Source organism: Oryzias latipes, chromosome 1 (genome assembly GCF_002234675.1).
Source record: "Oryzias latipes chromosome 1, ASM223467v1".
NCBI classification, from domain to species: Eukaryota; Metazoa; Chordata; class Actinopteri; order Beloniformes; family Adrianichthyidae; genus Oryzias; species Oryzias latipes.
In genome coordinates, this window is record NC_019859.2 from 30,201,485 (window position 1) to 30,226,433 (window position 24,949).

General features: G+C 42.0%; 2 protein-coding genes across 3 annotated transcripts; one reads left to right on the forward strand and one right to left on the reverse strand.

Moving 5' to 3' along the window:
• The first annotated feature begins 596 nt into the window (after window positions 1-596).
• On the forward strand, window positions 597-7,026 carry LOC101156799 (germ cell-specific gene 1-like protein). Its single transcript, XM_004066250.4, has 5 exons — window positions 597-1,649; window positions 2,664-2,711; window positions 5,541-5,693; window positions 5,804-5,915; window positions 6,376-7,026. Exons 1-5 carry the CDS (start codon window positions 1,373-1,375, stop codon window positions 6,668-6,670), a joined length of 885 nt encoding a protein of 294 aa, XP_004066298.1. The 5' UTR covers window positions 597-1,372; the 3' UTR covers window positions 6,671-7,026.
• A 2,952-nt stretch (window positions 7,027-9,978) lies between these two features.
• On the reverse strand, window positions 9,979-23,989 carry tmc5 (transmembrane channel like 5). 2 transcript variants are annotated; one of them, XM_011479693.3, is made up of 20 exons: window positions 23,502-23,803; window positions 23,033-23,175; window positions 22,383-22,567; window positions 20,029-20,100; window positions 19,087-19,203; window positions 17,916-18,018; window positions 16,444-16,525; window positions 16,108-16,362; window positions 15,845-15,987; window positions 15,608-15,752; window positions 15,339-15,491; window positions 14,174-14,352; window positions 13,235-13,414; window positions 13,064-13,159; window positions 12,906-12,981; window positions 12,426-12,559; window positions 11,942-12,115; window positions 11,756-11,834; window positions 11,584-11,667; window positions 9,979-11,507 (listed from the first exon to the last, which is right to left on the reverse strand). In XM_011479693.3, the coding sequence occupies exons 2-20, from the start codon at window positions 23,104-23,106 to the stop codon at window positions 10,797-10,799; spliced, it is 3,042 nt and encodes a 1,013-aa protein (XP_011477995.1). In that variant the 5' UTR covers window positions 23,107-23,175; window positions 23,502-23,803; the 3' UTR covers window positions 9,979-10,796. The 2 variants fall into 2 exon arrangements, with proteins under 2 accessions (XP_011477995.1, XP_020561290.1); XM_020705631.2 differs by lacking the exon at window positions 15,608-15,752 and having other exon boundaries at window positions 16,108-16,354; window positions 23,502-23,989.
• Window positions 23,990-24,949: the final 960 nt, after the last annotated feature.

The following is a 24,949-nucleotide window of genomic DNA, read 5'->3' on the forward strand; positions in this document are numbered from 1 at the left end:
CAGGGTGCACGTCACCATGGGGGAGTAGACTCTCTCCAAGTGAAGAGCTGCACACCAGCAGCAGAAGGTCCCCAGGCATCCCGGGCGATCGTCTTCATCACTACGGCTGCTGTAGGGTCTGCTTCGTCAAACCCTCCTCCCCAAAGCGAAGCTCTGCTGTCCGCGCTGACAGGTCTCGCAGCTCCGCAGGTGGGAGGTCCAGCAGTGTAGCGCCCTCTAACGCCAGGCCTGGGTGTGTGAGAAGTCCCCTTCGGCGTCTAGCCCTCATGGCCAGTCGCCAGGTTGACCTGAGCCAGGTGTGGTTCCAGCGTTGTTGAGCCATTGCGTCGTGAAGGTTCAGCTGGGCTGCGCACCGTCATCACAGTCTGGTACAGATGGTCTAGCGCTGGCGTCAGGCAAGGCCAGGCTGCAGATGACGGTGGGTGCTCGATCCATCAGGGAGTTGATGTCGCCCTTTCTCCTCCCTTCTCCCGAACTGCCTCCAGAATGGCGTCAGTCCCCGCGGCGTAGCTCTCCATGGTGTGGCTCTCTGTGGAGTAGCAGTGGCTAAGGATCCCACTTCTGACACCAATGTAACAATCCGGCCGGACCGTCAGTTTAGTGGGGAAGCAAAAGCCAGACTGCTATTTAGATGGCTTCATTGGAGAGCTGTCCGTGTCCCATACACCGCACGACCCCGGACAGTCTCAGGCAGAAATAAACAGGAAGAAAGGCAATGTTCCTTTTTGAGCATTTAGCCCGTTAATTCAAAGTACACATACAGCCCAAACAGCATGGAGGGTGACTTCAGCTTCCAGCCCTCTGACTCAAGGTTTCACCTAAGCTCCCCACTTCCCATGAGCCTTAGGGGCTGAAGGCGGGGCTAACCCCCAGGTCGCTACAATATAAAAAAAAAACAATGAGGGAAGGAGTTTTATCTAAACTGTGAACTTGTTTACTTAGCCAGCCAGTTCCTTCCAGCGCACGCTGTTATGTGAAGCTGACCGTTTCTTTGGATCATCTTTACGCACGGCCTCTTGCTGACTGTCACACACAGAGGGAGGCGTGCTGCGCGCGGGGGGTTAGGGTGGGGGTGTCAGAGAAGAAGCATCATCTGAAAATCCCACATCAATTCAAGCTGCAGTCAAATCCTCTTGACAACGTGACGTCCGGCAGGCTGGACGCTCGTGGGCCCGCGCGTGTGACTGCGCACGGGCATGTGTCGGAGCGTCATGCGGGAGTCCTGTAGAGTCGCTGGAGCTTGGTAGGGTCCTAGTGGGCCTTCTGCATCAGCTGCTGACTGTGGACCGACACTTGGGCTCGTGCGTCATTTCCAGTCGGCCCCCATGAACTGTTCGGTCCGGTGCGCGCCACGGCACCCCTCTCCAAGACAATGAGATCCAGGACGCTCCTGTCCCTCAGCCTGAACTTCTTAGCGCTATTCTTCGCCATCACCGCGTTCGTCTCCACGTACTGGTGCGTGGGCACCCAGCGGGTCCCCAAACCAAAGTGCAGCAAGCTGCGCACGCACCAGTGCATCGATTACGGGGTGAACGAGACCGACCCCAATAAGGTGGTCTACAGCTGGGAGACCGGGGACGACCGTTTCTTGTTCCGCCAGTTCCACACCGGCATCTGGATCTCCTGTGAGGAAAACATCCACGATGAAAGTAAGCGCAGGTTTGTGTGTATGTGTGCGCGAGTGGCATTTTATGGCATGACTTAACTGCTCTTTTAGGTCATTTTATTACCTTTACCATACTTTATTACACATTCATTGTCTGCCTGCACAACACGCCTCATTGTAATTGTGAAACTGCGTGCGCAGAATCCGAAAAAAAAGGAAATTTATTTTTATTCCAGATTTTTCTTAGATATTTCCCTTTGTTCACATTTTTTGTCAGTTTCTATACGTTCTTGACAAAAAAGTTCAAACTTTTACTCATTAGTAGAGTATTTATTGTTGCATTTGCTCATTTTCTCTTGCTTTGATAATGTTTTTGTCTATACTCTTGTACTATTCTCCTTACTTCAGATCTTTTTTGCTTTTTACCCGTCGCAACTTATTACAAAAAAATAACTCCAAAATGAACTGTCGCAAACATAATTATATTCTTACAAGCCGTAGGAAGCATTGTTGGTTTGGTCTGGGTCATTCTGTTAATTTCCTCTTCATCATGCTTCTATATCCTCGTTGCAGACCTGTCAGCACATGCTTCCCCATGAAGTGTCACTGCCATGTTGGAGTGGGGGGTGGGGACTGAGCAGCTTGAGTGAATGAGGATTACATAACTTGATGAGTTTTTCCTCAAAACAGCTGCCACCCTTCTTCCACCTGATTAACAAACGCCTCTTAAAACAAATCCTTGCCATGTGACGCTCGGCCGATTAGAGCAGGAAAGCAGGCGGCTTGAACAGACAAACAGTGTCAGCAGAGCATCTCACTTGCCTGCTTTTGTTGCATCAGTCTTACCAAACACAGGCTGGTGGCGCTGAATGACAGGTCACACTTCCTCTGTGAGACCACCTTCACAGAACTGCCAATCAACGGCAGATGGATTATAGAGCCTGTGTGGCATCTGCTGAGCAGAGAGAGCATTGATGTGCTCCAGTTTTCTTTGGTAATCCCAATACTGTTTTTACCCCGCTGCAATGACAGCCGTTTTTCTCTGTCCTTCTGTCAGGTGAGAGATGCAGAAGTTTCATCGATTTGGCGCCTCCATCAGAGAAAGGTGAGTGCCGCACGCCTCGCATGCAGCAGCAGTGCTGTCTACTTTCTATTCACTGGTATCGAACCCTCGTCCACACTAACTAACACCATTTGCTGTAATGTAAACGGATAAAAGGCATTTTAAGCGTCAAAATTAGGATTAGGAGAACCAGTTTTTCCATTCGTCCTCTCAACCTCCAAACTTGCTCAGGCATGCTTGCCTTGAAGAAGTTAAAAGAAATGTGTGCTCTGAATTTACTGTCTGGATGCCCTGAAATGGTCAGGACCTCACATGTTGAAGTGTCAGTTGAATGAGAAATCTGCCACGAACACAGATCAAGGCAGCTTTTCTTCTCAGTCTTCTTGCTGACAGTTTTTCTCGGCTGTGATCCTGCTTCTACACTTCCTGCCCCACAATGCCAAAGATTAGGCATTTCAACTATGGAAAGATGAATTGGAAAGTTTGCCCCCCATCCCTAAATCAGTCCAACTTTTAGATGATAAACTTTGTCTGCCCTCTCAAGAAGAGCAAAGCATGAGACCATGGGCGCTCTGATGAGCTCGTTCAGTCAGACTTTAACACTTTGCTGCAGGAAGGAGTGCTTTTGCAATTGCTATTAGACTCTACAACACCTGAAAGACACTGGATAATAAATATTTTTGTTTCATTTTTCTGTTTTCCCTACTATCTGTTGTTTTTAATAGAGTTATTGTAACAAGGTAATTTCCTCTTTTTGGGACCATTCCATTCTTTTCCAAAACACCCCTTAGTTAAAGCTGTTTGGCCAACCCAGACTTGCTGCACTCTGCCAGATAAAAAATTTTGTGCAAAAATGAAAAAACAATTTTCAAATATTTTGGTTGAATGAATTCAAGGATGACCCAGTTTACAAATAAACCTCAATGTAATTTGATATTTTTCAAAGTTCATGTAGTAGTGTGATAAGGTCAGGGCAAAGTCCCTCTGATGTCTGATACACCAGTTCTAGGAAATCTAAAAGCTGCTGGCCTTGGTTAATGAAGTCATTTTAGCACAAATTATAACCACAGATGCCAGTGCAATGAAATTATGTGAGACACACCAATGGAAACACCTTCAATACAATCAAACCGAGCAACAGCGCTAAGTCGGCTCCAGTGCAAATGAGGAGAGTTACTTTCGTTATGTTTAGAAGGCTTTATTTTGACGATGATTGACGTCTCAACTGGATGAAGGCAGATAGGCAATATAGATAAGACAGAATCACCTGGAAAAAGGAGAGGCGCTGTCAAACTGAGAATTCTAAGACCCACTCCAATGAAAATCATGTTTTGGTGATTTTAACATGTTCTTGTAGCCTTTTTCTCATGATGGAGAATCTTAACATTAAAATTGCATTTCTGAGTATTTTTATTTATTCAAATTGAGATGGATCAAAACGGATGAAAAAAGGCCGTTTGTAAAAGCTCTATTTTGAGAAGCAGCGACTGAAATGGGCGGACCCAAGTCTTCCTGCTCTGCTCCATTCTGATGCAGACAAATAGATCTCTGTACGTCTTTGTTTTCCTCGTCTGAGCTGGAATCTTGATCAAAACTGTACGCCTGAATAGCTCTGATATCGCTCGCCATTTTTGTTTCTCCGCTAACGTTAGCCTGGGGTGGTAAGGGGCTGTAAGCTAACGGGAGAGAGTGTAAGCAAAGATGATGGGAAATCAGCGGAGGCTTACTTTCTGCTTTCGCTATGCAGAAACTGTGTCCCTAGAAAACAACACAAGTTTTTTTTTATTTTGGTTAAATATGGAATAATTATAACTAAAGACCACTGTGAATGCTTTTACGACAGCTCAAAATATGATTGAAGTGGGACTTCAAGAACAGAATTACAGTGTTCCCTCGCTAAATCACCTTTCGTGGTCTCGCTGTTTCACAGTTTTATTTTAGGTGCAGTTTACATGCCTTTTGTTGTTTCCATCCACAACACTCTGGCTATGTCCGAATTCCCACTCTAATCCCTAACTGCTAAAAAACTATATAGTGTGGGAATATTTAGTGCCCTGGATTTTAAAAGCAATTCAGACACATGTTTCCCGTTAGGAAAAACGGGAAACATGACGTCACCAATTTCATGAAGTAATTTTACAATTACTATTTATGAATCCACTGTGTTCTGAAGATAAAAATGTTGGTGGTTTATTAAAAAAATACATAAAAACACTTTTTTTTTTATTGTTCACATGCAAGGCATTGTGGTCTATATTTCCCAATGTTTGCAGAGACTTCAGGGAAATTTCTAGGGGACTCGACTTTGGACAGCACTATAAAATGGCCAGCGCGGTATAAAGTGCACTATGTAGTGAGCAATGAAGGAATTCGGACGTAGCCTGTGTTCTGTGTCCTGATTGGCTGTGGATCTTGTCAATCCATCACCTCCATGCCGTGTCCCCTTTACAGAATGCACTCAGCTTGCCAGACTTAGATAAGTCTTTGATCGTGATCAGATCTTTGTTTTCATTCTATAATACTGGACTTTGTTTGAACTTTGAGAGTTCAAATAGTAGAGAAAACTGTGGAACTGTCTTCTTTGAGAAAAGTGAATAAAGTGTGGAGCGACGGATTTTACAGCCTTAAAGTATATCCTACTTCGTGGATTTCACTTATCACATGACATTTATGGAACGTCTTCCCCACGATAAATGAGGTAACACTGTAGAGTAAAACAATCCCAGCTTCTGCTTCCAGTCATGAAGGTAAAACAGCTGGGTGAGCCTCCATCCAGGACTCAGAGCTTGCAGAAGCATCTGCGTCTCTCCGAGCAGCACTGACTTCGCTTGCACAAACTCTAAACCTTGTTGATCTTTGTTCTTCTCCCAGGGATGCTGTGGCTCTCTCTGGTATCTGAGTTGTTGTACATCATTCTGCTGGTGGTGGGCTTCAGCCTCATGTGTATAGAGTTGATCCACTCCAGCAATGTCATTGACGGACTCAAGCTGAATGCCTTTGCTGCCGTCTTCACTGTCCTCTCAGGTACTTTCATTTTGTCCCCAGCAACAATGTCCTGCACAACATTGACGCCTGTCTGTGGTTATTTCATTTAAGTTTTTAGTCTTCCATATATGTCATTTGTTTGATTTCAGGTCTTCTGGGCATGGTTGCTCATGTGATGTACACACAGGTCTTCCAGGTCACTGTCAGTCTTGGACCACCTGACTGGAGGCCCTACAACTGGGACTATGGCTGGTCTTTCTGGTAAGGCTCACAGAACCATAGAAGAATGACCGTTTTACTTAAATCAAACAGTAAAAAAGATGTTTCCAAACATTCTGACACACTGGAAAGCTTAATGAAGAAATCCCGCTGCATGTCAAGACTGTGATCTCACCTCAGCCTCTCTACCAGGGATGAAAAAGGCCAAAAGCTCTCGTGTCGTTGCAGGATTAGACTGTGATGCTTATAGCGCAAAATGTAGACATGATTGAGATTGCATAAGAGGATAACATTTCACTCCTATTTAACGCACAGAGTATGATGAAATTCATTTCAGGGGATGAGCATTTCGTGAGGTTTTATTGGAATAAATGTGTGAAACATCCTCAGAATAATGGTTTGTAATGCACTCAGTCTGATTTGCAGTAATCCTTCCTTCAAATTCAAACTGATTGTATTTCTGTTACCACATAACCCCCCCTCCCCCCACGTGTTTCCTCAGTGTGGCTTGGGCCTCTTTCACCTGCTGCATGGGCGCATCGGTCACCACCCTTAACACTTACACGAAGACCGTCATTGAGTTCCGGCACAAACGTAAGACGTTCGAGCAGTCCCTCCGGGAGGAACAGGCGCGGGAGGCTTATGGATATTTCCGTGATCACTCGTTGCATTCTATCTCTAAATCTCTGGACGTTTACTCCAGCCAGTCCCTAAAAAGTGGCAGGAGACCGCCACTCCCTGCGGATTCCTTAGACTTTGCTGATTTTTCAGCATCTTTGGGAGAGGAGCAATGCTGAGTAAACCGAAAAGCAGCGGCTGGATTTCTGCGAGTGGAAACAAGGCAAACATTTATAGCCTGGACTGTAGACTGTGGGCTATAGATTGTGAACTGTGGACTGTAGACTGTGGATTGTGAACTGTGGATTTTTGACTATAGACTGGATCTTCAACAGTGGACTGTGGACTATGGACAGTCAGCCGTTGAGTGTGAACCTGAGACTGTGCGTTTGGCTCCATCCAACACATTTCAACACTGCCTTAAAACAGCATGGATGCTAACCAGTCCAGATCCACCAAACAGATGGACACACAGCAAATCCTTTTGTAAAAGTCATGACATTGTCGAATTAAAGGAAATCTTTGATCAACAAAATGGGCGTCTTTCAGTTGCTTTCAGTCTCGGTAAACATGTTTGGTACAGGCAATCAAAGGAAGTTGTACAATGGTCCCATGTTACTATATTGAGGTTCACCTTTCAGAGTGTTTCTGTTTCGCAGATTGTTTTTTGCACAATTTTGCATGCTCTTTCTTTTACAGCACATTGTGTTTAGTGTCTTGACTGGCTGTTGACCATTGTCAATCAATCTCCTCTATGCCATGCCCCCCATCACAGAATGCATTCAGCTGCCAAATTTACTATAAATCCTCAATCGCTAGCAGATTTTTGTTTACACTCCTTTGGGGCCAGCATTTGCTAATCCAAACAATAAGCAGGAAGACGGACCAAAGTCCAAAAGTAAAACTGTGTCGCATCTCTTTCCATCATTTGCATATTGTTTATTTTCTAGAGCTCCTCTGCACTTTCAATATTTTTTCTGATTCTCTTTCACTTTGGTCTGTCTGGAATCAAACTACAAAGAATCTCACCAAGATTCACTTTGTCTCTTTGAACCAATAACAGTTAGATCTGTTTGTTAGGGTTGAGATCAAAAAGCTTCCAATGAAAAAAGAAAAAGCGGGAACAGTTGGGTTACTTATTTGTGCTTTTGTTTCTTCCTGTTCAGTTCTCTCTTCAGACAATGTCTTCTTCAACATGCATCTCAGAGGGGCCGTAGGCACGAACTGGCAGCCACACCCCTGTCAGTCTGCCCAAAGGCAGCTGTGGCTACCAGTGGCGATTTCTTTAACCCATGTGCTATCTTAGATGACCCCACCCTTCCATTGACCTGTTCTCCCTACCATGACAAAGGTGGATAAAGGTGGAGAGATTTCATGTAATCCATGGACACCAGTGAAGATCACAAATCATTGAAGAAAAAAGGTTCAGAGCACTGTCTAGTGGGTCTAGATGACCCAACTCCCAATGTCAAAGTGCCTAGGATAGCACAAGGGTTACGACTGCAAGGGAAGCTCGGCTTCCCTTATAATGTCACAAAATTAATGGTCAAATATGTACTATTGTATTAACTTTTTATTGACTAAAAATGCGTTAGAAAAAGTTCATCTCAAAGACGAGTTCGTTCAGAATCAGTTACATAAAGCAGGTCGGCTGACTCGATTTCCTTCTCATACATTCCCGCAGCGTCACAGTGCATTTCCCTATTGAAGCCCAGCATCCATTAACTTCAATGGGGCTGCTTTGAACAGTTTTTTTTGGCGCTTCGAAACTAGACGGTCAATGGATAAACGCTGCGATTATGTCCCGCCCACGGACGCTCAGTGTCTCTGGGGGTGAATGGGGAGTGGGCTGGCCCGGACTCCGAGCTTCTGCGTGATGATTGGAGGGTCTGTGTCGAAAGACTGCATCTCCTTTTGACTGACAGCAATTCTGTACTATAAGGAATCACTGAAGCTATTCGCGCTCAGTCCCATCGCGGATTTCTAAAGTTCAGTCAAAATAAAAACTGCTGTAACCTATTTGTTTGATATTTGCTTGGCGAAATTGCTTGAATTTCATCATACATTTCACACAATAATACACCACATTCCTTGTTTCAGTTTTACAGAGTTTAATACATTTTTTTTAGATCGTTCATTCATTTCTTCCTTCATTCATTCATTCATATAACGTTAGTAGGGCAGAATTTACTTTTAAATAAAAGGACAATTTTATAATGTAGGCCAAAACTGAGCTTCCCCTCTCTGACAGACCAGTAGCCGCCACTGGTGGCTACATCAGTGGTTACCATCACCAAGTATAAGGAGTGGATGAATAATGGATAGACACTGTAAGCGCTTTGAGTGCCTGGAAAAGCACAGAAAAATTCAATCCATTATTTTGTTTAATTTCCTGTTCCTGTGCCTCATATCATTGTTCTGTACTAATACTTAAGTGTAAAAGAACCCCTGCACTGAAATGTCAACTTGAAGACAAGAACTTTGTATCATGTTTCCACAGTGCTATCAGTTCATCAACCAAATTGAAATCCAAAGGGCTTATCAACTTTCAGAAGTTTTGATCTGAATGAGCATTTCCTGTTTGGAAACTTGCCAGGAAGAACCACTGTTCAAATTTCTCCTTCTTCCTGAGCCATCAAACCAGCCTTGTATTTTTAATCTTTTTTTTTACTGTGGTGGAGCGTGAGAGCAGCATCTGAGGTTAAGCAGTCATTTTATCAGTCCGTTGTGGTGAAGAGAGAGCTGAGCCAGAAAGCAAAGCTGTCAATTCTTCGTTCAAATACTGGCCTGTGGTCATGAGGTCTGGGTCATGACCCAAAGAATTAAGTCCTAAACGCAAGCGGCTGGAATGAGCTTCCTCCGTAGGGTGGCTGGGCGCTTCCTTAGAGACAGGGGGAGAAGCTCGGTCATCCACAGACAGCTCGGAGTAGAACCGATTCTCCTCCACATCGAGAGGAGTTGAGGTGGCATCTGGTTGCCTCCTTGCTCCGAGATTCTGTCTCCCGGCTGGCCTTGCCCCCCGCCCCCTCGGGGAGCTGGAGGAAGTGGCGAAGAGGGAAGTCTGGGCATCTTTGCTTAGACTGCTGGCGCCATGACCCAGTCCAGGATGAGCGGTATTTAGTGTTATTCATAAACACATTTTAGAGGGACCAGTGTGAACCACAGGGGGAAGGAACAGTGCAGTGGATACCCATCCACACAGCTCACCAACTCCCTGCATAACTGGAATTACTCACATTAAAAATCAAACTTTTTTATCTTTTGTCAAACAGGTTTAAACATTTACATTTAATTTCTCAGTTTCCAGATGACCTTAAAATATTTATTTTCATATTTCTTCCCTTATTGTTGAACATGTCTGTCAGTTTTCTGGCATGATCAATCAAAGCTGTCAGAGTGCTAACTTTGTCTTAGTTTGTGAGTTTTTTAAACTGTTCATTAAATTGATTAACATTAAAAAATCTATTAAAAAGATCTTATAGAAGCGTCATAGAAAAAAAAACTTTTTTATTGGTTAGGACACATGATATGCATGAAACAGCATTATCTTGTCAAACTTTTTTTAATATCTGTTCAGGAGAGTTTTCCAATAAATATGAAACTAGTTTAAACTTCACTTCTCTACATGAAAACAAAAAGCACAGTTACTCCGAGGGTAAAACTTTTAAAAAGGTTTTTAGTTCATCATCTACAGTGTTTGAGGATTTGTCTAAAAATATAGATATTAACATTTAAACCAATATAATATTTACAATAATTTTTTACATTTGTTTTTAGAAAAATGGCACTAGAATAAAATTAAAATTACTTCTTAGTAAAAAAATAACAAGAACACTTTCCCTAAAGTATAGTTACTGTCAGCAGTCAGAGCTTCGTCTCCCTCTCTGGTCACCAGAGTACTAACTGCACTACATCTCCCAGCAACCCCAGAGTGCAGTTTCTGGATGCCGCTCACCTGTCTCTCGTCTCCCAATCACTCACAGTACACTTAAGCACTGCACTGAGCCTCCATAAGTGTGAAGTATTGTTTGTGCCACTCTGCCTGCATTACTGAGCGTTATATCCAGACACAATCTTCTGAGTTCCTGGCCCTGTTTTGTTTGTAGACTTTTAGCTGTGCTAATAAACATGCTGCAATTGGAACCAGCCATCTGCTCGTTTTGTGACAGTTTTATATATTTTTTTTAAATCAAGTGAGATGGACCTGCCCTCTCAGGCTGTGCTGCTGTCTTATTGTTTCAGCGTCTTTGGTCTTGGTAGACTTTGTGTTACTCAGCTGGTGGAGTGTGGAAGCCCCCCGACTTCTCAGTAACCATCATCATACTCGTTCTGGGCTTGTTGTCGGGCCAGCATGGCCTGAATTAGGGGGCTGGAGCCAGGCCCAGCTGGGTTCTGTGTTTGAACATGGGCCCACTGCATCCCAGCCTCCTGCTCTGCCTGCTGCCTCGCCTGCATGACCTGCATCATGATGCTCGACGCAGGCGGTTCCTCCTCTGCTCTCAGTCTTGCCTGTGTGGCCTGAATGAAGGCGCCTGAGCCTGGCTCAGCCGGATTCTGAAGCTGAACATCAGTCCACTGCATCCCGGCCTCCTGCTCTGCCTGCTGCCTCGCCTGCATGACCTGCATCATGGCGTTCGACACTGTCGGCTCCTCCTCTGCTCTCAGTCTTGCCTGCATGGCCTGCGATACAGCGGTAGAGACACTTTCCTCCCTGTAGTTATCATGCACCATTTCACCTTCTGCTCTCTGCCGGGCTTCCATAGCTAGTGAGAGCGCACTGAGGGATGTAGGGGGGTCCTCCAGCCTCCGATGGAAGTCCTCGCTTTCTCTTTCAGCCCTCTGGCGGGCCAGCATGGCTTGCATCAGCGCGCTGGAGGTGGAAATGTCGGCGGGAACAGACACTCCATCGCTGTGTCTAGCCTCCTCTTGCTCAGCCTGCTGACGAGCTAGAAGAGCCTGATGCAAGGCGTTGGAATGACTTCCAGAGGAGCCATCCAAGGAAGGTGGATGTGAGCTCTACAATACAGACAGAAAATTGCCAAAAAAACAAGGTTTTGCAACAAACCTAGAGTGAAAAAGTTTGATAACAAACCCTGCCATGCTTTGTGTCTTTCTTTGGCCGAGACTTCTGCAGGTTCTGGAGTTTGTCTAACAAGAAGGACTTATCTTTTCCTTCCTGCAGAGAAGAGTTAGAAAATAAAGAAGGAACAAAGGAATTAAAAAGTCCATCTAACGCTACAAAAGAAAGATATTGAAATGCTCACATTGACAATCCTCTGCTTCAGGAGGTCAATCAGCATCTTGCGGCCTTGAATAAGTTGATAGAAGACGTATGTGATCGCCCTGAACAGAAAGAGCACCGTGTTTCACATGGAGATAAAGGCAAACAAGAAAGCTCAAACCGTTGCTGACATCTGGATGTTAGTGAAGCACAAAGACAGAAAACTTACAGGATGATGAGAGTGATGAGAAAGTAGAAGATTTCACTTTTGATGATGTTTTCGAAGATCCACACGGCCCAGCCAGAACCTGGGAGGGTCTGCAGACCGGCCATCCAGAGTTCAACCACACTGAAGGATCTATCTAGGCCCCGGAAAGGGCCGCAGTTCTGGGAGGGGTTCAGACTACAGAGCAGGACGGGATGAAATAACAGCAGAAACATTCATATTTCTGTTTAGTTTTCAAATTCATGAGGTCAAAGCCTGTTTTTATGTTTGTGATTAGGTTTGGGAGCTCTGAAGTATTTAGTAATGTGCTAACATTTAAATGGACGTTGGTTTAAACATTATTTCAGATAAAAGAACTGAATTCAAGAAATTCATGATTTTCATTTTCAAAAACTTCATTAGTTTATTTTTCACTTAATGTCAGTTTCACATTTCTGCTGCAGAGCGTTCAAAATGTATATAAATGTTTTTGCCGCCGCCCTCTCACCTCCAGGCGGTGTATCCAACTATCGATATGGCTCCCACATAAAAGGGGATGAAGAGGAGGAAGATGAAGATGGTTTGCATCTGTGCTGCCCTGCCGGTTCGACACGGAGGCTGGCAGTTTTGGGTCAGGCTGACCTGGGAGGGGGGCCAACAGAAACATTTACCGTACACACAAACATAATCCTGGCACTGCAAAGCAAACAAACTCCTTTTGTCCGATACAGATCAAATGTCGGATCACACTCAGGTCTTCCCGCTTTCTAAGAATAGTCGACCTCAAAAGCTCACAAAGCAAACTGTGTGGATTTTCCATACCCCTAAATGGAGCTCAAGCACATTAAAGGATTTTAATTAATTATTGAAAAATGTTCACAAACAGAGTAATGTGAGCTATTAGGAAAATACAACATGAGGCCACTGTGACTGCAGAGGCTTTGTTGGGTGCCTGTCAGTCAGCCTCAGGCATTCCTGCTAACATTACCTTCTTCAAATAAAACAAGATGAAGAACTTGAGAATCTGGATGCTCGGTAGAAGAGGAGAAAAGTAGAGTCCAATCCTGTAAGGAAAAAAAAGAGATCTGAAAAACTATAACACCAGCCGGACAAGAAGAGAGCACTTCATAGTTCCTTTTTGTCTACCAGGCCAGTGTCTGTGCATAGATGAGATCCAGGACATTCCTGGCAACATCAAACTCTGGCGGCCCAAGACGCCGATGCAGCTTGGTTCCGATCACACTTTAAAACAAATCAACTTAAATTAAGTTTGAACAATTTAAGAGCAAAAACAGATCAAACTGAACCAGAACTCACTTCCTGAGAAACTCCCCGAAGAAAGATCCCAGCATCAGGAATAAAAAATCAACAATGACCAGACGGTAGAGAGCTTGGCCCACCATGGACTCCCAGCACAGAAAGGATTCTCTCTGAGACACTTCATTCATCCAGTGGTAGCACAGAACTCCCAGAATGGACATCCTGAGCAAGACGTTCCTGCAGAAGCAAAAATGTAAAGAAACTTGGCATCTACTAGAAAGAGTTATACATTTTACACCAACTTTTATTTACTTTTAGGCATAAAGTGCCTTCCCAACACAAGAGTAATATATGACAGCTATTTGTAAAAAATAAACAAATAGTCTTTTTGATTTGTTACTTAAAAAATAGTTTACATTACATAAACATGAACTGAGAAAATAAAGACCCTGGTGGAAAATAATGAAGCTGAGCAATTGTGAATGAAATCCTGAAATAAACTGTGAGTTTTTCTTTTGCTACACCTAAAACTTATTACAGTTAAAGGACCTACACCATGCCAAATTAATTTTTGAGCTTTCAAGTATATTTTAGCTTTCATTCCTCACGAAAAACAACCCCAAAGCGGTATTTTGATCCATGCATGCTAACCTCAATTGAGTACCAGCCCCTCCTAACCCACGAAAACGGGCTTGTTCTTTCGTTGAGAACAGCCCCTTCCAGGAAGAGTCTGTGCCACCAGCACCGCCCCCCGGACAGCACAAACACCCACTTTCTTTGTGAAGCTAGCAGTGATCAACAATACACTTTCATTTTATATGCGCAATATGAACATCCATCTTTGTAAAAGTTGTTGTTTGTTTTCGAGGGCGAGACATAAGCTATGTTTTTTATTATGGGGCCAGGTCAGTCTGGACGCCTTCACACGTCTGTGTTAAATCAAATACTGATTATTTCATGATCTAAAACATTTTAATCTAACAAACAAACCCTCACCTGACCACTTGGCTGTAAATCTGACTGCGGTTGTTTGAGTAGTGTTCAAACTTATTGAAGAGGGAGAAGAAGAGCGGGATCACCAGGTTCATTAGAGACACCACAAAGGGGACGAGCAGAGTCTCCGCCTCCTGCTGCAGTGAAAAGCTGGAAGCGCCTGGCCCCCACTGAGAAAATAACTGAAAGCAAAGACAAAACCAGTTATGAAACCAGGTAAATCATGTGCAGCTGCAGCCTGAGCCTACAGTTCCTGATGCATGCTGGGAAAGACTGTCTACATCACCTTGTAAATGTTTTATGATTCTGTAAAAATACTTTTATGGTGATCTGAAACCTAACAGACATGGATACTTTTGTTCTGCTGCAAGAAAGATTACTCAACAATCTACACTTGTCGTGAAAAGAAAACAACAAATGGCTCTGACAGGCCCTCGGCTCTGAAAGGCCATCAGCTCTATCAGGCCCCTGGATCTAACGGGCCCCCCCTCAGATGGCCCCTTAGATCAAACACTAAAGTCTCAGCTCTATCAGCTGTGTTTGCCAATAGTTGTAAGGAAGCCTTGTTGCCGTGGTGACAGTGGACTGAGAGTCACTGTGAGCTTCAATAGTGAACTTTGCAATGATAACAGATTCATTTTTGGCAGGTGGTCTCTGTTCAGACTATGTTTTTATGTATTTGGGATGTTTGCTAGGCCTCTTCAGAACTAAAAGTACTTCATTAGCAAAATGTATTTTCTGAAACCAAATGTATTTTTTCCTCTCGCTCAACATTCTTGATGAGAATTTTGCTGCGAAACAAAAAGTAAGACTTGTTTTCTAGAAACAAGGTGTGTTAAACGTGAACAAACACATTCCTGTCATGCCTCCCTGGAGATCTCCTGCATTTGAATCACGCCATAATCTTTTCCTGACAGTTACATGTAAGTAGGTCCACTATATTGACTTTCTGTAAATTGTTGCTGCAATACAACAATCCAACTGCGCTCTTTTCCTTACCTTCTTCCTCTCTCTGTGGCAGTTTCGATTTTGAGATGACCCCTTTTTTATTGTTTAGGTTATTGTGCACGCTTTGTGCAAAGTTAGATCTTTTTTCACTTTATGGGCAACATTCCAAAGAGGAATTGTTCTCCCTGTGTGAGATTTAGTTTCTCCTTGACTTGAGTACCTTTTCTTCGTACTGGCAGAGAAAGAAGATGCTGGCAGCACAACCAGCAACCAGTGCGGTGGAAACGAGCCAGGAGCCCAAATGAATCCCGGAGTGCTTTAGCTTTTCACGAAGTGTCAGCAGCTTCTGCTGGGCTTTTTCTGACAGAGACTCCTGGAAAATGAGAGCAAAATCAAATATGGCAAACAAGTTAATCCACGTTTGAATAAAGCTAGCCGTCTGAAATGGTTGTGCTATCCTACAACGCCAAAATCTGCAATGACAGCCACCTTGAGTTGGACTCGGAGGTTGTTCTTCCGCTGAGTCACCGTTTTCTCACCGGTTAGACTAAAATCCCAGCTGCACAGAAGCTGCCATGCACTGGTGGAGGCTGGGTCTACCAGAACAAAGTTCTTCTTGAATGAACTCGCCATACTGCAGGAGGAAACATAAATGCTCAACAGGAAGTCCTAGACCAGGAGGAGGGAATGGAACCAGCATAGATTTAACAGTGCCCTCAAACTCACCTGAATGTCAGGGCGATGCCACACAGCACCATGTACACAACAATGGTGAAGAAGTAAGCCAGCTGTAGGTTGTACTCCACCCCATGCCTTAGGGTTTCGTTGCTGTAGGCACCATAGTACATGACAGTGTGAGTGAAGTAACCCTGTGGACACAAATTCTGGGTCAGAACCTGATTTCTTGATCTTTATTGTTTTATTTTTTTCAACTCAAATAAACCACAATTCAAAATGAACACTTTTGGGTGAAGTCTGGCCCCACTCACAGCTCCAGTCAGTAACTCCAGTCCTCTGAAGCTCACGTTGGAAGTGATGTTGGGGCCATAAACGAGCAGAGGGACGGTGATGAAGCTGAAGTTGACCACGAAGGAGAAAATGTTGAACAGGAGAAGCCACTTGAGAAACAAAAAGTAGGTGAGAACGCTGGTGCCAAACTTTCCTCCAATCTCCTTCATGATGCCGTGCCACAGTTCCAGCGCCTGCCTGGCCGATCGCATAGTGTAACTGCACCTTCTGAAAAACTGACACAACCACTTCTGAACAACTGCAAGGGCTTTTGTACCATTGATAATCTCATAAAAGTACACATTGTTAACACTCACCAGGGATACATTTTCGGATAATTCTGCAAACCATGTGAATTCATGGGATTTCTTGACCGATCTGAACGCCATCACTTTATTCCTGTTCATTTGTAATACAACAATAACATTACAAGCGAGTTCACTCAAACATCCTAGGTGACAATACAACCCTTCACCCTGAATGTAGACAGTTGATCCTTTTTTTCAACCTCCCTTGTTTAGGACAAAAAAGTGATATTTTTCTGCCAAACAGTGTTCCTGACTTCCCTGTGTTTCAGCAAGGGTGATCCCATTTTAAGCTTTGCAGATGATGTTGTTTTGTTTGTCTGATCTCCAGCTATCACTGACTAAAGATGAAAAGTGAATCAACACCTTTCGCTGACCTAGCCTTGGTGCTCCATAAAGGCGTGGGAAATTGCAGCAATCTGGGAAATCTGAAATTTAAAAAATAACTTCCTCTTAATTAGATCATTAAAGGAAGTTATGTGCTCCCTTAAGTGGTCAATGTCTTTCGGTAAAGGCCAAGCCCCCCAACTTAACCCAAATTTGGTACAAACCAGGAAGTAGTAAATGTGGCTGCTCTTCAAAAAAACAATAGAGGTTGGTTGCAGAAGGAACGAATTTACTATTGACTCCTATGTTAAAAAAGTCTGAATTTACACAATATCTATGTGCACGATCTAGTGTCAAAGCTCTTTTTAATGTAAACTGCTTCATGTCCATGACAACTAAAGGGGAGGCAGGATTAAAGTATTCATTTTGCTTTTATTAGAGCTCAAATTTGCACCAATCCGGGTGCTTGTTCCCCCATGTTTGAACTTCAAACTCTCCTTTTGTTTGCCAACAAAGGCCTCTTTTTGTTGCGCAGAATCCAGTGTGTTACTTTACAGATGTTCTATCCAATGTGACTGTGGTAAGGACATGGAGGTCCTCAAGTGGGCATTCCTAATGGTCTACAAGCTTATTTTTCTCAACAACCTGAAAACTCAATGTTCTTTATTTCTACTGCCCGTTTCCAAAGCTAAAACTTCAAAGTGCTTCACATTAAAATAGCAGCACTTTTGAACAGTTTTTTTTTAAAATTTGGCTGTTTTACCAAATGTGAGGGATTTGAGATCATCTAGGAGCTCAAGAATCTGTGCACGTTAGAGCTTAAGGGTGTTATCTTTCTCGTATCAAAAAAGAATCTTAAAGACCTGATGATGCTGATCCAGCCTTCATGCTGCAGTTATCTCCAAACACAATGTTGCCATGCCAACCTCAGCTCTCCAGAGATGTTTTGATAAAAGAAGTTACTGTTGAGTTAAGATAGTGGTTGCTGTGTGGCCATATCTAAATGCTCATTATTGACTAATTATCATGATCGATTGAGCGTTACCTTATAAATAAATAAATAACTTGGGGCCGTCGTTGTTAGGGTGTAATGGTTAACTTGATGGCTTTGAACAGCGCTGAAAGCAGGCTACATGCTTTTGTCTGACTCAACCCACCTTATGTTCTTCTTCTCTTCAAAGCTCATTGTGAGCTCCCGGATGGCCCGAGTTTGTTCTAGAGTGGACATGCCAACAAGCTCCTTCACCAGGTTTTGTTCATCTGTCATGAATGAAATGACAAGTCAAGTGTTGCCTCTTGTCTTTCCCATATCTCATATCAGGAAGGCCTTTTGGCAGCCACACTATGGAGGGAAAATAGTCTCACTGGATTTGTTTGTGGAATCTTTCATTTGAAACTTGTGTCTGCCTGTTTGTATGGAACTTTGGATTTGCATAATACTTGATTTGTGACTCATACAATACACTTTGGGAGTAACTGTGTGTACTTGCAATTGTGTATTTAAACTCAAATATCAAAAACCTACGGATACAAAATACAGTTTTCGCAAGCACAACTTCAAATGACAGCAGCTTAAAACTAACTAACGGGTCCTACGCGAAGAAATCTTTAAATACGGTGTGAGGCTCTTTTTATGTTTTTAGATTTGTGCATAGAATGCTGGGTCATCAGAAATTTCTAATCAACTTACACTGTGAGTTTAACACTTTCTTAAACAGATTGATACGATTTCAAAAAATTGTCTGTTTTTAAAACAGTCATCACAGTTTTCCAGAACATTCCGCTCCCTCTCGGCAATGCCTAAGAATGCCTATTTCGACTTGTTTTTCAAATTTAATTATCAGAGGAAATCTGTTTAACAAAGGGGAAAAAATGTCTAGTTTCTACTAGATATTATTCACAATCTAAGTTCAAAGTAGCTGATAAGAAAACTCTGAAGACCCAGCTTTCTGGCAACATTTAAATGCATCGTCTTCGCACAAATCTGAAGACGTGAAGAGTCTCACAACCCTTTGTGTACTTATAACTCTCATCTGTGAGTAAATGTGTTTTTGTGTGTGTGTGTCAGGTGATTTCTGTGTAGTACTTAAAGATTTGTATGCGTACCAGCTGTTTTCAAATTCATTGTCAACTTTAAGCTGCTGTCATTTCGGGTTTGGGTGCGTAAATTGTGTCTTGTATTCATACGCTTGGTATTCGAATGTTTTTATGAAAATACACAAGTGCAAGTACACACAATTACACACAAAATGTATTGTGTAAATCCATTTAGACTATTTTCTCTCCGCACCACACTTTCTGCTGCGTGAATTCAGGGGAACCGCCCACCGTTTTCCATCTCCTCCCTGATGGCGTTCTCAGTCACATCCACATCAGCAGGACTGGCGTGAGGAAACATGCTCATTCGTCTCATTGCTAGTCCTCTCAGTCTCACGGTCATGTTGTCTGCAGAACAGAGGAAACATCAAAATGGTTCTTTTATGTTGCTTCATTGTAGCTCAGTACAGACTTTTGCTTATCGTAATAAGAGAATCACCCCAGAATTGAGTAAAACTGAACAAATAACAAGACTACAGCTGTTACTGTTTGATCCCACACCTTTATTTTATCTTTACAGCAGTTATGGTCCCAAAGAATCTATTAGACTGTGCCAGAGTGTAATGTGTCATGGCATGCTTTTTCTAAACCTAAAATTTATCAGCTTTATCATCATTCATTTTACATATTACAGTTCCTGTTTCAGTGTTGGAACATTCTTAACCCTTATGCTATCTTGTGGGGTCCATATGACCCCACTCCCAACATTGGGAGTGGGGTCATATGGACCCAACAAGATGGCAAAAGGGTTAAGTCAAACTGAATCCTTTTCAAAAACAAGCCTACTGAATAAAATCCTATATAACTTTAGTTTTATTTTAGATTTTTTAAAGAAAAAAATATATATAAATGTTTATAAACAGTTGTATGAATATTGCTGTATGACTCAGCTTGTGGGGAATTTAAAGCTCATGTGTGTGCATATCTTTACAGCTGGCACAGTCTGAGGTTTGGTTAAGTCTTTCCACTCATTTTCTTTGCCAGCTTCCTTGTTATTTGTGATTTTCCGTCATGAACCTCTGTCAATGATTGTCCAGCATGACTTTAGGTCAGGCTCTCAGACAAAGACTGCACTTGGCTTAGAAAAATAAAAAATATAAAAGATCTCAGCATTAAATGGGACACATAGGTGGTGGAGTGGAGAAAAACTCCTTCAGTTAGTTCAGCTCCTACCTGATAGCAAAGAAGGAAGTCGAGCTTGAGGAGGCTGATTGTACAGATTATCTGCTTGAAACTTGTTGTGATCTGAAAAAGAAGATGAAGAAGGAGAATCAATTTGGCGTCACGAAACATCTAAACAAAACTGAGGTCGTTTAAAACTGAATATTGCCTGCTTTTTTCATGTGGATTCCAAAGCATTTTAGTATGACAGAGACTGTCTTGCACATGGTAACAGCAATAAAATCATATTCAGAGTGTTTCCTCAAGGATTTTTTGGGCGTTGGTTGGAGTATGGTGGGGTGGGGGCATTGAGGAGACATGACATACAGTTTGTTGAAAAGTGAGTTGAAATTTGTATTTTCAAGAATTAATATGAAAAATAAACAAATACATTTAACAACCGAGTCAGATAAAATGAAAAGGATTATTTTGTGAGGAATCATTAGCAAGGTCTGTACCTAAGCCAAGAACACTGAATTTATCTGGGTTAAATGTATTGTAGAACAGCTCATTCAGTTGTACTGTGCTGAATTGAAATTAGTGGCATAACATCTGATTCCCAGTTTGAACATAATTTCTGACCAAACCATCATCATTTATCAGTTAGTAAAAGGTTTATGATGCTTAGAGAGTTGGAGTCAGATATTAATAACTTCATTCTGTCGCTTAGCTTATTCAAGTTACTGATGTTTTTGTGGACGTCTATGTCACTTTCGGCATTTTTTTCTTTCGGGGTCACAAGGTTGCTGGAGCTTGTCCCGGCCACTGTTGGGCAAATAAGGCGGGGTACATGCCGAACAGGTTGCCCGTCTGCTGCAGGACCATGCAATCACTCTCACACACACTCGCACATGCACACTTCAGAGTCACCAAACATCCTGTGAAGCGTGTTTTTGGAAGCCAGAGTGCCCGGAGAAAACCCACTCCGGCACAGGGAGAAAATGCAAACTCCACACAGAAAGGTCCCTGCTGGGATTTGAACCACGGCCTTCTCACTGTGAGACGAGACGCTAACTGCCCCACTGTGCATTCCTCCGCTTGTAAAATCTGTTGTGAGTTATCTTAAGCTGATGAGCCTGCCTTTTATCTGCTACAAAGCTGCTCTATTTCCCAACACCGTATCGCCCCTATGTTCTAAGCCACATTTTCAAATACTGATAATAACTGTAGCTTTTGGAATGACTCTCCTGCCTGCATCTGTACTTCACCTTTTTAAATAATAAACCCAAAATGAATTGTGTTGTAAATGTCAATCAAAAATAATTGGAAACAATGAAAATACAAATCACTTCTTCAAACTAAATTTTAATTAAGCTACATAAATGTAAAGTGAGAAAATGTTTGAAAAATATATATTATTTACTCATTTATTATTTTTACTAAACTCTATCAATTTGACTAAAGTCTTCAAAATTACTTCCAGAGCACATTTTACCATACAGGGAAATTTGTATATCTCTGTTTATTATTTTTGGTTGTTAATTAATCTTGTTATTCTCTGCTTATTGTTTGATAACTTGGGATCTCTTAATTTCTCTTTTACATCCCATCTGGTCTATTTTTTTCTGAGAAGAAGTTGTAATGGACATTGCTTTGTTTAGGATGCACTCTTTCATTTTTTGTAGCTGTGTTCATCTTCAAAAAAGTAGTAAAAAAGTAAGAAAATACCAATTTTTTTTTATTAAGAAAAAAAGAAGAGAAATAAATACACACAATGCTATACATGCCTGTAACTCCCTTGACTTTTTGCAAAGCCAGACCCTTGGCAGTAAAGATGGAGCAATATTCGTGACGTTTAAAGGCGCAGCGACTCATCATTTCTAAAAGAATGTTGAGGAAATACCGTTTTCTAGAATCATTGGAAGGCAAATTTACACAAAAGTACAATTTTTCCCTGTTTTTGCAGGAATGGTGGTTGTTTTGCCCGGCTTGCCTTCAATAAATGTGTTACCTTGTTTCTATGGTAACCCAGGAGGAAGTTTAAAAAAAAGGATTGGATTGCTGTGGCAGAACAGCGATTTTTCACCCTGCACAATAATCTGTTTCTCTCTGAGTTTTAATGAAATTTATGACAAACAAACTCAGATAATAAAGCACTAGTGGAAAAACTCGCTATATTTATCTAAAACAAATGATCTCACAGAGAAAGGTTTCATGCGAAAACAAGACTGTTTGTTTATCTTGTCATTGAGTCTTAATCAGGATGTCTTTTTAATTTAGATTCATAGTGGGGGAAAAATAAACATAAATAGTCAAAAGAATATTTTGACAGATCAAAGCAAATGATGTGAAATTCAACAGATGATTTCAAAATAAAGTGGTGGTTTTCACAGAAAGGAAAGTCCAGGCTTGAAAGTAAAACTTACAGGGATGATGTGGGAATGAAGGAGCCCCTGCTCCTGTGGGGATGTGGTCCATTGGGTGGCTCTCCTCCTGCAAGCCCCCACTGGATGCCCCCCAGGCGGCCTCATCTCCCCCCCCAAGCCTCCCTCCCCACCGGACGGGCTCCTCTCTGGCATACGGGTTTGTGTGGGGGGCGTTACTCCAAGACCTGCAGACAACCACAGAGAATTTGGATTTTAAATGTCGATTTCAATCTGACCATTTTTTTTTTCATTTCACTTTTCTTCAATAAGAAATCCTTTACCCAATGAAGACAATTCAAACTGTTGAGTTTATTCTGGTAACTTTTAATTGAATGCTTATTTTGAACACTTTTGTTTCTTTTTCTTGGGATTTCTTTTCCTTTTTTTTTCTATTTTGTACTGTAATCTAAGCTAACTTCTCTGGGAGTGTAGCTGCTGGAGCAATCAGCTTTCAGTTTTTTATTATGAATATGGTTTTAAATGGACTAAAACACAACTGAAATGCAGGTCTCTTCTTATAAAAGTCTATATTTCAGCATTTAAAATTCCCAACTGATTGAACGTTATCATGTTATTTCCGCTTCTATTCTCCAGTGATCAGTTTTCACCAAATAACAATAATTATGTATTGGAAAAAAACAACCACAAACCTTTTGTCCATTTCCAGCGTCTCACTGTCGTGATAGGCGGCATTGAAGACCCCTCTGCTGCTGTAGCTCGTCATCAGATCCTTCAGTATAATCTTTTTTCGCTTTTTTTCACGTTATTTCTTTAAGCTGCCTTCAAAGTGCTTCTTCAAAAACAGAGAGTGAGAAAAGAAATAAGAAAAAAATACAAAAAAGCACATTAGGCCAAAAGTTCATCATCAGAAAACATTAACTGCCATTAATCTGGTCTGGTTCACATGTGTAGGCCAAGTGGTTTTAGGCTGTTAAGCAGGTGTAATTTAATCTCTTTCGCTCATCTTCATCACTTATTCACTAGGCAGGGTTGGTTTCCATCTCATCTGACTGAGCTGAGTGCTTCTCCAACAGAGTCCGTTTAGCAGCAAACAGAAGAAAGCTCAGAACAGAAATGTCTCTCTAAAGAAAGAACATATTCATATAAAGTCTATCTCACCTCACACCTGATCCAAAAAAGAAGCAGTTCTGGTGAGGCAGACCAAGCAGTGTGAGCAGGAGCAGCTCCTGGGAGTCAGCCCTTCTGTGTTGGTCCACTAAAGAAAGAACAGTTCGTATTCCAGGAAGCTCAAGAGCATAAAGGGGAAAGTCCACCTGTCCTGATCAAGCCAGTCCGCTCGGGCACTTCCTGCAGTGAAATTCTGTTATCTCTGTGCTCAGGCGTTTAATGAACCAATTAAAGGAGCTGCTGAGAGGATTTGCTGGAACCACTTTGACCTGAGCTGCCTCACACTCACTGCATTCCTGCAGACACACTTTACAAAACAAATAAATTAAACATGTAACCTTTCCATCCACGAGTCTGACGTAGATCTGGATTCACCTGGGATTTTTTGTTTTTTTTGTTTGAAACACAGAAGAAAATAAAATCAGTAATATAGCACACAAATGGAACTTTCTATTTAAATCATTTTTCTCCACATTTAAAAAAAGCGTAGAAATGTATAAATTGCAAGTGTTCCTTTTTAGATGTGATTTTTAGTACGGCTGGATTTTGAGGATTTGGGGACAAGTTTGTTACCTTCAAGCTTCTCAACCACAGAGCAGCTCTTCCCTCCTTAAACGAGCATTTTGAACAAAATCCCGTGTTTGCAAAAAACAGTGCCCCTGCAAGAGAGAGAAATTATTGCTCTGCATGGATCTACGAAGGTGTTTCTTGCACCAAAGATACCTCGAAAGAAAGAACCATCAGCCACAGAGTAGAAATGCGGCAAAGATATTATATATTCACTGAAATGCTTTGAAATCTGGTATAACTAATATATTTTCAGAAGTTAAGGTTGATTGAAAGTAATTCAATTATGACTGATTCTAGAATTACATTTTTAGGGAAGCTTTGAACACGGTTGAACACAGAGAGGAAGAAGAGTGAGGTGGAACTGCAGACGATGAGGATCGTATTGCTTTATTTGGCCACCCATTCATTAAGACATTAAGGTTTTGTTTACTGAAGTTCTAACATTACATACGCAGTCTGCTGAAATGTTATCAAATGTAAATCTGGTGTGTTTACCTATTATAGGCCTCTGTGTTTGCTTTGCAAGTCATTTAGTTAATTACAGTATGTTTGTCCATGAAAGAAGGACCAAGATTAGAAAAAAGAAAAGAAGCAGAGCTGGTCGTTGAAGAACCAGGTTAGAATAAGGTGTCATTTACTAAATGAGCTGATCTGTTCAGAATGAAGATGTCCCACTGCCAATGAAGAACAAGGTAACTACAGAGGAAGGACTATCCTCTAAAAATAGGTGGCAGATGTAAACCGACACATCTGAGAGTGCTCCAATAGAAATCTTAAAAAATTGTGAAACGTTTTGCTCCAAGAGAACTTTAGGCAAATCCTAATGTTGGTTTTGTAAAAAAAAATCAATTAAAAAGGCAGATAAAGTA